Below are 12,737 nucleotides of genomic sequence, written 5' to 3' on the forward strand. Positions count from 1 at the left end.
CACATTACTTTGCCTAATATGGTGTAGGAAAACTGTTGGGATTCAAAATAGCTTCCAGTCATCGTGGAATGGATAAATGCAGGTCCTCTATGGTTTTCTAGGATATCTGCAAAATAGTCACAAGTACCCGTAACGATGAAGAGGTGAACAGCCATCACGCAGCCTTCTGTCCAAAGAAGACAACAAAGGCTGAATAATGTTGCGATCAGGTGACCATGATGGTCAGGGAAGATGCGACCTATTCATCCTCATGCTTACAAAACCAACTGCGGACGGCAAAAGCTGTGCGAACAGGTGTTCTGTCGTCTTCAAACACAGCATCACCATTCTGGGACAAACATTCCACCACTGAATGGACCTGATTAGCCTATATGACCAAATAATCTTTGGTAGTAATACGACCTTGCAGAGTAACCTTGGCGCCTATGGATTATCTCGATATGGCTGCCCAGATCGTCACCGAAGTCTCGCCATATTTCACTCTTGGGTCGCAAACTCCATCAGAAGTTTTAAACAGTGTGAAATAAGACACATCCGATCAAATCACTTTCTTCAATTGCTCCACAGTCCAGATTTTAGGGCTCCGGCACCAAGTTCTCGTGTTACGTGCATTTGCATCACTGATGAGTGGTTCCGGAATTCAAACTCGCTCTGCAATTTCTTCTTTATGCAGCTCGATTCGTATTGTACTTTGTGCTGACAGAGGTAAGTTCAGCACTAATGTTTTCACGTGTCGAACTCTCACTTCTAGTCTCAATCCTCTTCACTGACAGTGCCTCACAGTCACACAACACACACTTCCATCGGCATTGTGACTTAGAGCGTGATGATTCCCCGTTTTTCTTGTCTATGCCTCTTGAACCACTTAGAACCTCGGATAATTTGGTTAAGGAATTACCCATCACACGAGCACCAGCAATTTTCTCATGTTCGATTTCACTTCGCTTCGACATGATGCACTCACAACTAAACAGAACACAGTTATGACCACGAGTAACACTTGCAACATGTTGAGGACGATGTACAGGTGCCGTTCATGGTGAAATACAATAGTGCGAATGGCAGCACTGGCTAGCGTCTGAATTTATGTTCATGCATGCTCTTGTCTACATCTACATCTACATCCATACTCCACAAGCCACCTGACGGTGTGTGGCGGAGGGTACCTTGAGTACCTCTATAGGTTTTCCCTTTTATTCCAGTCTCGTATTGTTCGTGGAAAGAAAGATTATCGGTATGCCTCTGTATGGGCTCTAATCTCTCTGATTTTATCCTCAGGGTCTCTTTGCGAGGTATACGTAGGAGGGAGCAATATACTGCTTGAGTCCTAGGTGAAGGTATGTTCTCGAAACTTCAACAAAAGCCCGTACCGAGCTACTGAGCGTCTCTCTTGCAGAGTCTTCCACTGGAGTTTATCTATCATCTCCGTAACGCTTTCGCGATTACTAAATGATCCTTTAACGAAGCGCGCTGCTCTACGTTGGATCTTCTCCATCTCTTCGATCAACCCTATCTGGTACGGATCCCACACCGGTGAGCAGTACTCAAGCACTGTGCGAACAAGTGTACTGTAACCTACTTCCTTTGTTTCCGGACTGCATTTCCCTAGGATTCTTCCAATGAATCTCAGTCTGGCATCTGCTTTACTGACGATTAATTTTATATGGTCATTCCATTTTAAATCATTCCTAATGCCTACTGCCAGATAATTTATGGAATTAGCTGCTTCCAGTTGCTGACCTGCTATATTCTAGCTAAATAATAAAGTATCTGTCTTTCTATGTATTCGCAGCACATTACACTTGTTTACACTGAGATTCAATTGCCATTCCCTGCACCATGCGTCAATTCGTTGCAGATCCTCGTCCATTTCAGTACAATTTTCCATTGTTACAACCTCTCGATATACTACAGCATCATCCGCAAATACCCTCAGTGTGTTCTTATCCACAAGGTCATATATATATATATATATATATATATATATATATATATATATAGCAAAGGTCCTACGACACTCCCCAGCGGCACACCTGAAATCACCCTTACTTCGGAAGACTTCTCTCTATTGAGAATGACATGCTGCGTTCTGTTATCTTGTCGCCGGGTTTCTATATTTATGTCCAACCTCTGTATTACGTCCAACGCGAGACTTAACGATTATTATTAGTTTCATTTTTCTATTGTGAAATAATGCAGCACCTATTTATTTCGCTACAGTGTCCTCCTCTGCTATATCAAAATTCTGAACTGCTGTTTCTCACTGTACAGATTTTTCAAATGGTCTTGCCATTTATGTGCCCTATATGATAAAGTATACACTCTTATTTATCCAAAGTTACTGTCTATCTTCTTCTACACCGTATCGTTTATCCGATGGTCATCGTTTTCTCAGTCTCTTAACAAACCTGTCTCGTCATTTTTGGGTTAGCTTCAGTCGCATTTCGTTTTGGCAAGGTATACAGAACACTTGTGAGCAACCTGTAGCACTGTTAATCCTGGTTAATCCCTTGTACACGTATATTTATTTTTCTCAGCAATCATTTAGAGTCGCATCTTGTGAGAGTTTCACTAGAACTATGGCTGTCCCCTTCGTTATCACAATCCTCAGTGATTTGATTTAATCCTTGGATAATTTACATTTAATTTCGTCCCAGATTATATTAAAACTGAAGAAACTGCAAAAAGGTGGGAATTTAAGAAAATGGGACCTGGATAAACTGACTAAACCAGAGGTTGTACAGAGTTTCAGGGAGAGCATAAGGGAACAATTGACAGGAATGGTGGAATGAAGTACAGTAGAAGAACAATGGATAGCTCTGAGGGATGAAGTAGTGAAGGCAGCAGAGGATCAAGTAGGTAGAAAGACGAAGGCTAGTAGAACTCCTTGGGTAACAGAAGAAATATTGAACTTAATTGACGAAAGGAGAAAATACACTCCTGGAAATTGAAATAAGAACACCGTGAATTCATTGTCCCAGGAAGGGGAAACTTTATTGACACATTCCTGGGGTCAGATACATCACATGATCACACTGACAGAACCACAGGCACATAGACACAGGCAACAGAGCATGCACAATGTCGGCACTAGTACAGTGTATATCCACCTTTCGCAGCAATGCAGGCTGCTATTCTCCCATGGAGACGATCGTAGAGATGCTGGATGTAGTCCTGTGGAACGGCTTGCCATGCCATTTCCACCTGGCGCCTCAGTTGGACCAGCGTTCGTGCTGGACGTGCAGACCGCGTGAGACGACGCTTCATCCAGTCCCAAACATGCTCAATGGGGGACAGATCCGGAGATCTTGCTGGCCAGGGTAGTTGACTTACACCTTCTAGAGCACGTTGGGTGGCACGGGATACATGCGGACGTGCATTGTCCTGTTGGAACAGCAAGTTCCCTTGCCGGTCTAGGAACGGTAGAACGATGGGTTCGATGACGGTTTGGATGTACCGTGCACTATTCAGTGTCCCCTCGACGATCACCAGTGGTGTACGGCCAGTGTAGGAGATCGCTCCCCACACCATGATGCCGGGTGTTGGCCCTGTGTGCCTCGGTCGTATGCAGTCCTGATTATGGCGCTCACCTGCACGGCGCCAAACACGCATACGACCATCATTGGCACCAAGGCAGAAGCGACTCTCATCGCTGAAGACGACACGTCTCCATTCGTCCCTCCATTCACGCCTGTCGCGACACCACTGGAGGCGGGCTGCACGATGTTGGGGCGTGAGCGGAAGACGGCCTAACGGTGTGCGGGACCGTAGCCCAGTTTCATGGAGACGGTTGCGAATGGTCCTCGCCGATACCCCAGGAGCAACAGTGTCCCTAATTTGCTGGGAAGTGGCGGTGCGGTCCCCTACGGCACTGCGTAGGATCCTACGGTCTTGGCGTGCATCCGTGCGTCGCTGCGGTCCGGTCCCAGGTCGACGGGCACGTGCACCTTCCGCCGACCACTGGCGACAACATCGATGTACTGTGGAGACCTCACGCCCCACGTGTTGAGCAATTCGGCGGTACGTCCACCCGGCCTCCCGCATGCCCACTATACGCCCTCGCTCAAAGTCCGTCAACTGCACATACGGTTCACGTCCACGCTGTCGCGGCATGCTACCAGTGTTAAAGACTGCGATGGAGCTCCGTATGCCACGGCAAACTGGCTGACACTGACGGCGGCGGTGCACAAATGCTGCGCAGCTAGCGCCATTCGACGGCCAACACCGCGGGTCCTGGTGTGTCCGCTGTGCCGTGCGTGTGATCATTGCTTGTACAGCCCTCTCGCAGTGTCCGGAGCAAGTATGGTGGGTCTGACACACCGGTGTCAATGTGTTCTTTTTTCCATTTCCAGGAGTGTATAAAAATGCAGTAAATGAAGCAGGCAAAAGGGAATACAGACGTCTCAAAAAGGAGATCGACAGGAAGTGCAAAATGGCTAAGCAGGGATGCTTATCTCACTAGGGGTAAGATGTATACTGCCTACAGGAAAATTAAAGAGACCTTTGGGGAAAAGAGAACCACTTCGATGAATATCAAGTGCTCAGATGGAAACCCAGTTCCAAGCAAAGAAGGGAAAGCAGAAAGATGGAAGGAGTATATAGAGGGTCTATACAGGGGCGATGTACTTGAGGACAATATTATGGAAATGGAAGAGGATGTAGATGAAGATGAAATGGGAGATACGATACTGCGTGAAGAGTTTGACAGAGCACTGAAAGACGTGAGTCGAAACAAGGCCCCGGGAGTAGACAACATTCCATTAGAACTACTGATGGCCTTGGGAGAGCCAGTCCTGACAAAACTCTACCATCTGGTGAGCATGATGTATCAGACAGGGGAAATACCCTCAGACTTCAAGAAGAATATAATAATTCCAATCCCAAAGAAAGCAGGTGTTGACAGATGTGAAAATTACCGAACAATCGGTTTAATAAGTCACAGCTGCAAAATACTAACGCAAATTCTTTACAGACGAATGGAAAAACTGGTAGAAGCCGACCTCGGGAAAGATCAGTTTGGATTCCGTAGAAATATTGGAACACGTGAGGCAATACTGACCCTACGACTTATCTTAGAAGAAAGATTAAGGAAAGGCAAACCTACGTTTCTAGCATTTGTAGACTTAGAGAAAGCTTTTGACAATTTTGACTGGAATACTATCTTTCAAATTCTAAAGGTGGCAGGGGTAAAATACAGGGAGCGAAAGGCTATTTACAATTTGTACAGAAACCAGATGGCAGTTATAAGATTTGAGGGGCATGAAAGGGAAGCAGTGGTAGGGAAGGGAGTGAGACAGGGTTGTAGCCGCTCCCCGATGTTATTCAATCTGTATATTGAGCAAGCAGTAAAGGAAACAAAAGAAAAATTCAGAGTAGGTATTAAAATCCATGGAGAAGAAATAAAAACTTTGAGGTTCGCCGATGACTTTGTAATTCTTTCAGAGACAGCAAAGGACTTAGAAGAGCAGTTGATCGGAATGGACAGTGTCCTGAAAGGAGGATATAAGAGGAACATCAAGAAAAGCAAAACGAGGATAATGGAATGTAGTCGAATTAAGTCGGGTGATGCTGAGGGAATTAGATTAGGAAATGAGACACTTAAAATAGTAAAGGAGTTTTGCTATTTGGGGAGCAAAATAACTGATGATGATCGAAGTAGAGAGGATATAAAATGTAGACTGGCAATGGCAAGGAAAGCGTTTCTGAGGAAGAGAAATTTGGTAACATCGAGTATAGATTTAAGTGTCAGGAAGTCGTTTCTGAAAGTATTTGTATGGAGTGTAGCCATGTATGGAAGTGAAATATGGACGATAAGTAGTTTGGACAAGAAGAGAATAGAAGCTTTCGAAATGTGGTGCTACAGAAGAATGCTGAAGATTAGATGGGTAGATCACATAACTAATGATGAAGTATTGAATAGAATTGGGGAGAAGAGGAGTATGTGGCACAACTTGACAAAAAGAAGGGACCGGTTAGTAGGACATGTTCTGAGGCATCAAGGGTTCACAAATTTAGCATTGGAGGGCAGGATAGAGGGTAAAAATCGTAGAGGGAGACCAAGAGATGAATACACCAAGCAGATTCAGAAGGATGTAGGTTGCAGTAAGTACTGGGAGATGAAGAAGCTTGCACAGGATAGGGTAGCATGGAGAGCTGCATCAAACCAGTCTCAGGACTGAAGACCACAACAACAACAACATTCGTCCCAGTCTACGCAGCAGTTCTCTGGAACGTGCTCGCATGCTGGCCGCAAGGTTGGTAAGGCGTTGTTGTGGCAGGGCTGACCATTTTTTCACTAGCGCGGTTCACAGCTGCTTATGGTCACTGATGCAAGTAGACGTACCGCGGTACCTTCCCCAATGCATTACACAGGTGCTCGATGGGATTTCGGTCGGGAGAAAGCAGACCAGTCAATTTGCTCTGTATCCTCTCGTTCCAAGACGTACTCCACCTGCGCTGTTCGATGCGGTCGCGCACTGTCTTCCATGAAAATGAAATCAGGGCCGAATTCACTCCTGGAAAGCGGCACAAGGCAAAGGAGTATGGTGTCACTATAAGGTGGAGCAATGCGTCCGCTGTGCCCATCCAGCATAATATTTGACCACACCATAACGCCTCGACGAGCACAACGATCGTGTTCGACAATACTGGACGAACTTCATATGACGTGAGGTGGAAACACTATGCTCCCATGAACGTTGAAGGTAATATTTGCATAATAAGTACAAAATAATTCTATCAGGAATTGCAGTCATTTTCTATAGACTGTGGACGCGATTAAACAAAAGAGGGCAATTAATTAAAAACCGTGTAAAAAAACCATCTGTATCTTAACCGTTGCCAGAGTCCGTTATCAGAAAATTCACATGTGATTTGGCACAACAGCAAGTGATCTTCATCATGCAATCTACTACCGAGATGAATCGAGTGGTAACTGACAGCGCTCCGTTACTTGGCCCTGCTCACCTTTGATAGTCCGGTGTAGGGGAACTTCTCGAAGCTGAGCTGTGCCTGCTCCCCTGTGGTGTTGGAGCGCTGTCCCAGCAGGATCCTCGCCGCAGTCATAGTGGGGATGGACATGCCGTCGCCCAGGAACATGATGACGTTCTTGGCGTGCCCCGTAAGCCGCTGCTGGCGCAGTGTGTCTAAAAGCGTCGCCTGCGCTTGGTTGTGCCAATGGGCCGCATCTATAAGACAGTAATACCGAAATGTACAGAAGTCTCATTACTTAAGTATAGCGGTAGCCGCCGAGCCGAAAGGACGCGCAGCAGAGCATTAGCAGCACTTGTGTGATAAACCGTAAATCAACTTAGCTTTCATTTTCGTTCACGTGCTTCTGCAAAGAAGTGAACTGTACGTGTGTATTTTACTGTGTAGACTAGTGGTTAGAAATTAATCGTAGTTTTTGTTTTTGCGTGAGTCTTATGAACATCCTTGTGTAGCGCGGCTTCCTGTTGTTAGTTTTCCTTGTAGAGAACATTATTTCTGTTTAACAGCTTGCGGTCTCAGATTTCAGTGACAAATCTGCACACCAACTTACTTTATCCTCCTTTGATATATTTTCAAACTCAGTATCGCTATTTCAGACCTTATATCTATTTTATACAAAGTACGATATGACAAGGGACTGTGCTTATTGTGAGCAGACACAAGGAGCGTTGTCTGCTATCCGTAAATACCTGGAAACTGTGTTGGCTGCCGTCGACAAGCTTCTAGCTAATGCTCATAGTTGCGATGACGTCGGGGCGCCAGTGATGAGACCTGCGACACCTTTGGTGTCGCTGGAACCCCCTTGTGGCCTGAACGTCACTGCGGCTTCCGATACGCAACATCTGACCGGTCCGTCCTCACTCCAGGGTGGGTGATAGACAGTTGGTGGGTTCGTGTGTCACTGGGCGGAAGGCGAAAGACGGAGCAGGCCGTGCGGCTGGCTCCCTACGCCTTAGGAAGAGGTGCGATGTGCTTCCCTCTGTTCATGATAACTCTGAGCCACCACGGGATGCCTCTCCTGTTGGGCCAGCAGTCGAGTTTTTCTGCTCAGAACGAGCAAGTACCGACTGTGTGTATGCTAATCGTTTGGAGCTCCAATGTTAGGTCGGTGATGGAGCCCCTCAGGGAGACAGCAGGCAAGGCGAGAAAGAATTCCAGTCTGGATTCGGTATGTTTGCCGGGAGGTCTTATCCGTGATGTGGAAAAGGCCGTGCTGGCGGCTATCGAGCGCACTGAGTGCAATCGGCTGCATGTACTCGCACATGTCGGATCGAATGACGCCTGCCGCTTGGGTTCTCAGGTCATCCTCGGATCCTTTCGGCGGCTGGCTGATTTGGGGTAGGTAACAAGCAACGTACACGGTGTGCAGGCTAAGCTGCCTATTTGTAAAAAAAGAATGGCTCTGAGCACTAAGGGACTTAGAACTACCTAAACCTAACTAACCTAAGGACATCACACGCATCCATGCCCGAGGCAGGATTCGAACTTGCGACTGTAGCGGTCTCGCGGCTCCAGACTGTAGCGCCTAAAACCGCTCGGTCACTCCGGCCGGCTACGGGCTACAGTCTGGAACCGCAAGACCGCTACGGTCGCAGGTTCGAATCCTGCCTCGGGCATTGATGTGTGTGATGTCCTCAGGTTAGTTAGGTTTAAGTAGTTCTACGTTCTAGGGGACACATGATCTTAGATGTTAAGTCCCATAGTGCTCAGACCCACCTGAACCATTTTCAGGTTAGTCGCCGATGGTGGCGGCGTGTTTATTGCAGTAAGAAATTCGATAAAATCTAGCGAGGTTAGCACGGATTCCGAATGTGAATTAATCTGGGTGAAACTGGGTATCAATGAACGGTTAAAAATTGTGATAGGATGCTTTTATACACAACCTGGGTCAGGATCTGAAGTCGTAGAGCGCTTCAGACAGAGCTTGCAGGATATCATTAGTAATTTTCCTGATCATGCCGTTGTAACGGGGGGTGATTACAACTAGACAGGTATAGTTTGGAAGTGTTATGCCATCAAAACTGGTGCCAGAGACAGCGAATCATGCGGCATTGTTCTGGATGTCTCGTCCGAAAATTACCTTAAGCAGATAGACAACCAACTGGTGAAGGTAACGCTTAGACCTCTTGGCCACAGACAGACCTGAATTTATCGAATCAGTTATCGTAAGGGAGGTATCAGTGATCACAAGGCTGTGGCAGCATCTATGACGATGGGACCTAGAAGGTTAAAAAGAATGGCTCTGAGCACTATGGGACTTAATATCTGAGGTCATCAGTCCACTAAAACTTAGAACTACTTAAACCTAACTAACCTAAGGACATCACACACATCCATGCCCGAGGCAGGATTCGAACCTGCGACCGTTGCAGTCGCGCGGCTCCAGAGTGAAGCGCCTAGAACGACTCGGCCACACCGGCCGGCTCGGCCTCCAAGGAATGTTAAGAAAGGTAGGAAGATATATTTGCTCAGCAGTGGTGACAAGATACAAAGTTCAGAATATCTCAGTAGTCAGCATCAAATATTCGGTGATGAGGACGAAGATGCGGAGAACAAATGAAAAAAAATTCGAAGGCATCGTTCAATGTGCCCTAGACAAATATGTTTCCGAGTATGGTTTTAAGGGATGGGAAAGATCCACCACGGTTTAATAGCAGTGTTAGAAAAGCGCTACGTAAACAAAGAGCACTTCATCTCAGATTCAAGAGAAGTAAAAACCTAGCTGTCAAACAAAAGTTGAACGAAGCGAAAAAGAGCGCAAGGAGAGCAATGAGAGAAGCATTCAACGATTTCGAAAGTAAGACATTGTCAACCGACCTGAGTAGAAACCCTAACGGATTCTGGTCGTATGTAAAATCAGTTAGTGGGTCAAAATCATGTATTCATTCTCCCAGCGATCATACCGGCACCGAAACGGAAGACAACAGAGAGACGGCCGAAATACTGAATTCTGTCTTCCGAAGTTGTTTCACCGCGAAAGATCTAACATTGTCACTCCTTTCAATCGTCGTACGAACGTCGAAATGGCAGATATTGAGATAACCTGTTGTACAATTATGGAGCATGTTGTATGCCTAAGAATTATGACGTTTTTGGAAGATAAACAGCTCTTCTATGAGATCCACAGCGCAGTGGACAACGGCGCTCAGGTTGATGCTGTGTTCCTTGACTTCAGTATAAGGCATTTGACACCGTTCCACATTGCCGTTTAATGAAAAGAATGCGAGCTTACGGAGTATCGGAGCAGACCTGCGATTGGATTCAAGACTTTCTCGCAGGCAGAACTCAACATGTCGCTCTTAACAGAACTAAATCGACAGATGTAAAGGTAATATCCGGAGTCCCAGAGAAGTGTGATAGGACCGTTGCTATTCACTAAATATATAAATGATATAGTGAAAAGCGTCGGATGCTTTTTAAGGATGTTCGAAGATGATGCAGATGTTTATACCAAAGTAGCAACGCCAGAAGATAGTAAGAATTTGCAGAACGACCTGCAGAGATGTGATGAATGGTGCAGACTCTGGCAGTTGACCCTGAACGTAAATAAGTGTAACATATTGTGCATGCATAGGAAAAGCAATACACTACTGTACAGCTACACTATTGATGGCAAAAGTCTGGAGACAGCGTCTGCCGTAAAATAACTAGGTATAACTATCCAGAGTGACCTTGAGTGGAATGACCATATAAAACAGATAGTGGGAAAAGGAGACAGAAGACTAAGATTCAGCGGAAGAATCTTAAGGAAATGCAACTCATCCACGAAAGAAGTGGCTTAGAAGGCGCTTGTTTGCCCGATTCCTGAGTATTGTTCATCTGTCTGGGATGAATATCAGGTAGAACTGATAGAGGAAACTGAGTAGAGCCAACGAAGAGCGGCGCTTTTTCTCACGGGATAGTTCAGCTAGCGAGAGAATGTTACGGAGATGCTAAATAACCTCCACTGGCAGATGTTACAAGAGAGACGTTGCGCATATCGTAGAGATTTACTATTGAAATTTCGGGAAAGCACTTTCCAGGAGGAGTCAGACAACATATTACTTCCTCCCACATATATCTCGCGTGTTGACCACGAGGAGAAAATTCGAGGAATTAGAGCCAATACAGAGGCTTACCGACAATCATTCTTCCCACGCACTATTCGCGAGTGGAACAGGGTTGGAGGGATCAGATAGTGGTCCCGAAAGTACCTTCCACCACACACCATTAAATGACTTGCGGAGTATGATGTAGATGAAAGATGTAAATGAGTGGTTTAATTTACGGTGAAAAGAGGGTAAACCCATACATTACATTGCAACTCGGCTGCAGTTGCAATAGTGAGTAATGTAACAAAACTGCTTTGACTCAGTGGCGTGTAATGTCCCCACAGAAGATACCCTCTACCACGCACCAATTAATCATTGTCAATCAAACCATCCACATTCAATCACTTTGGAAAAGTATCTGATCTGATTTTCTCGTAATATATGCGGCGACAGCTCGTCGACGCCAAAGTATTTTCTAGTACGTTTATTCTTTGAAATAACAGAGATGCATATATGCATTCTCCATGGTTGTTAGAGAGGTAACGAGGACAGCTTCTAGAGTATGGATTGAGGGATTGACGTGTTTCTGAGAGATACATATTCTGATTTTCTTCTCGCTAAATCGAGCCACTTAACATTTGTGCCACTAGCGGTTTGTTTGAAGAGAGAGAGACTGTAAAAGAAAAATAATTAAGACGTGGAATCACCGGAGATCTGGACATGTAATGGAGATGGATTTAATACACAATTTCCTTCATAAATAAGGTTTGTGACTTTTTGTTCCGGAGTGAATGAACGAATGAGTTTTTTTCTGAACCATTTGATGATCACGCTGGCCCTGTAATTAGTGGGGAAGTTTCAGCTGTGTCGAAGAGAGCCTGCAATCACTGAGTCAGTGTTAAATCGTCCAAAAAGGCTTCCTACACATCTGGAATTTGCAATCTTTCGTAAAAGGAACAAATTGTCCACACGATTGATTCTCCCGACTGAATACAGTGTTTAACAGTAATAATAAATGTAAAGATCTCTTACAGCAAGCCAGCCGCTGATTACCAAGATGAAGGACTCCACCAAAGATCCTATTTGGCTGATTTCACGTAATGAAATATTATATTAAAAACTGTACATAGATAAAGGAGAGAAAGAGAAAGAGCGAATGAAAATAGAGATAATACTAATAATCCTCCATTAGTCTAACTTTTCGCCTGTCTTATGACGGATCAGCCAAGACATGGGAGGCCCTTACATTACTGTATAGATTTATGTGTGAAGGTGAAAGGGTCTTAAAGGCAACAGATACACGTCTATACAGACAAGACATTACACAAAGTTAGCGGCTAGCTGCATTCATCATCTATTCATAGTGGAAGAGACGACAACTTATTATTCTCGTTAAAATGGCGACCGTGACAGGACACGTTTTTGGACGTTGTTAAAGGCGCTCGAGACATTGTTTCACCTAGTGGATTTCACTACTTCTTTATGTGACAGACGCTTCCCCATATGGCTCAAATCAGGACACAATCTTTTCTATTCATGTAGTATGGTCTAAATTTCTATATTTTGGCTTCTGTAATACGAATACTGCGGTTTTTTGGCGCTGAACAGGAAATCATTGTAACTGAACACTAAACAGTTTTTTCAACGATCTGAACGTTAAACCAAATTAAACTTCTTCTTTCTGTATGTCCATACTTTCGGCAGGAGTTGCTAGGG

The 12,737-nt window shown here is 45.1% G+C and overlaps 1 protein-coding gene across 2 annotated transcripts in view; it reads right to left on the minus strand.

Moving 5' to 3' along the window:
• Nucleotides 1–12,737, minus strand: part of LOC126253118 (membrane-bound alkaline phosphatase-like) — a 168,359-nt gene that overhangs the window by 106,553 nt on the left and 49,069 nt on the right. For both annotated transcript variants that reach the window (XM_049954239.1, XM_049954241.1), the window contains exon 3: nucleotides 6,967–7,187. In XM_049954239.1, the coding sequence (XP_049810196.1) occupies nucleotides 6,967–7,187 (221 nt within the window). The remainder of the gene's footprint in view (nucleotides 1–6,966; nucleotides 7,188–12,737) is intronic.

Source organism: Schistocerca nitens, chromosome 4, assembly GCF_023898315.1.
Source record: "Schistocerca nitens isolate TAMUIC-IGC-003100 chromosome 4, iqSchNite1.1, whole genome shotgun sequence".
Taxonomy (NCBI): domain Eukaryota; kingdom Metazoa; phylum Arthropoda; class Insecta; order Orthoptera; family Acrididae; genus Schistocerca; species Schistocerca nitens.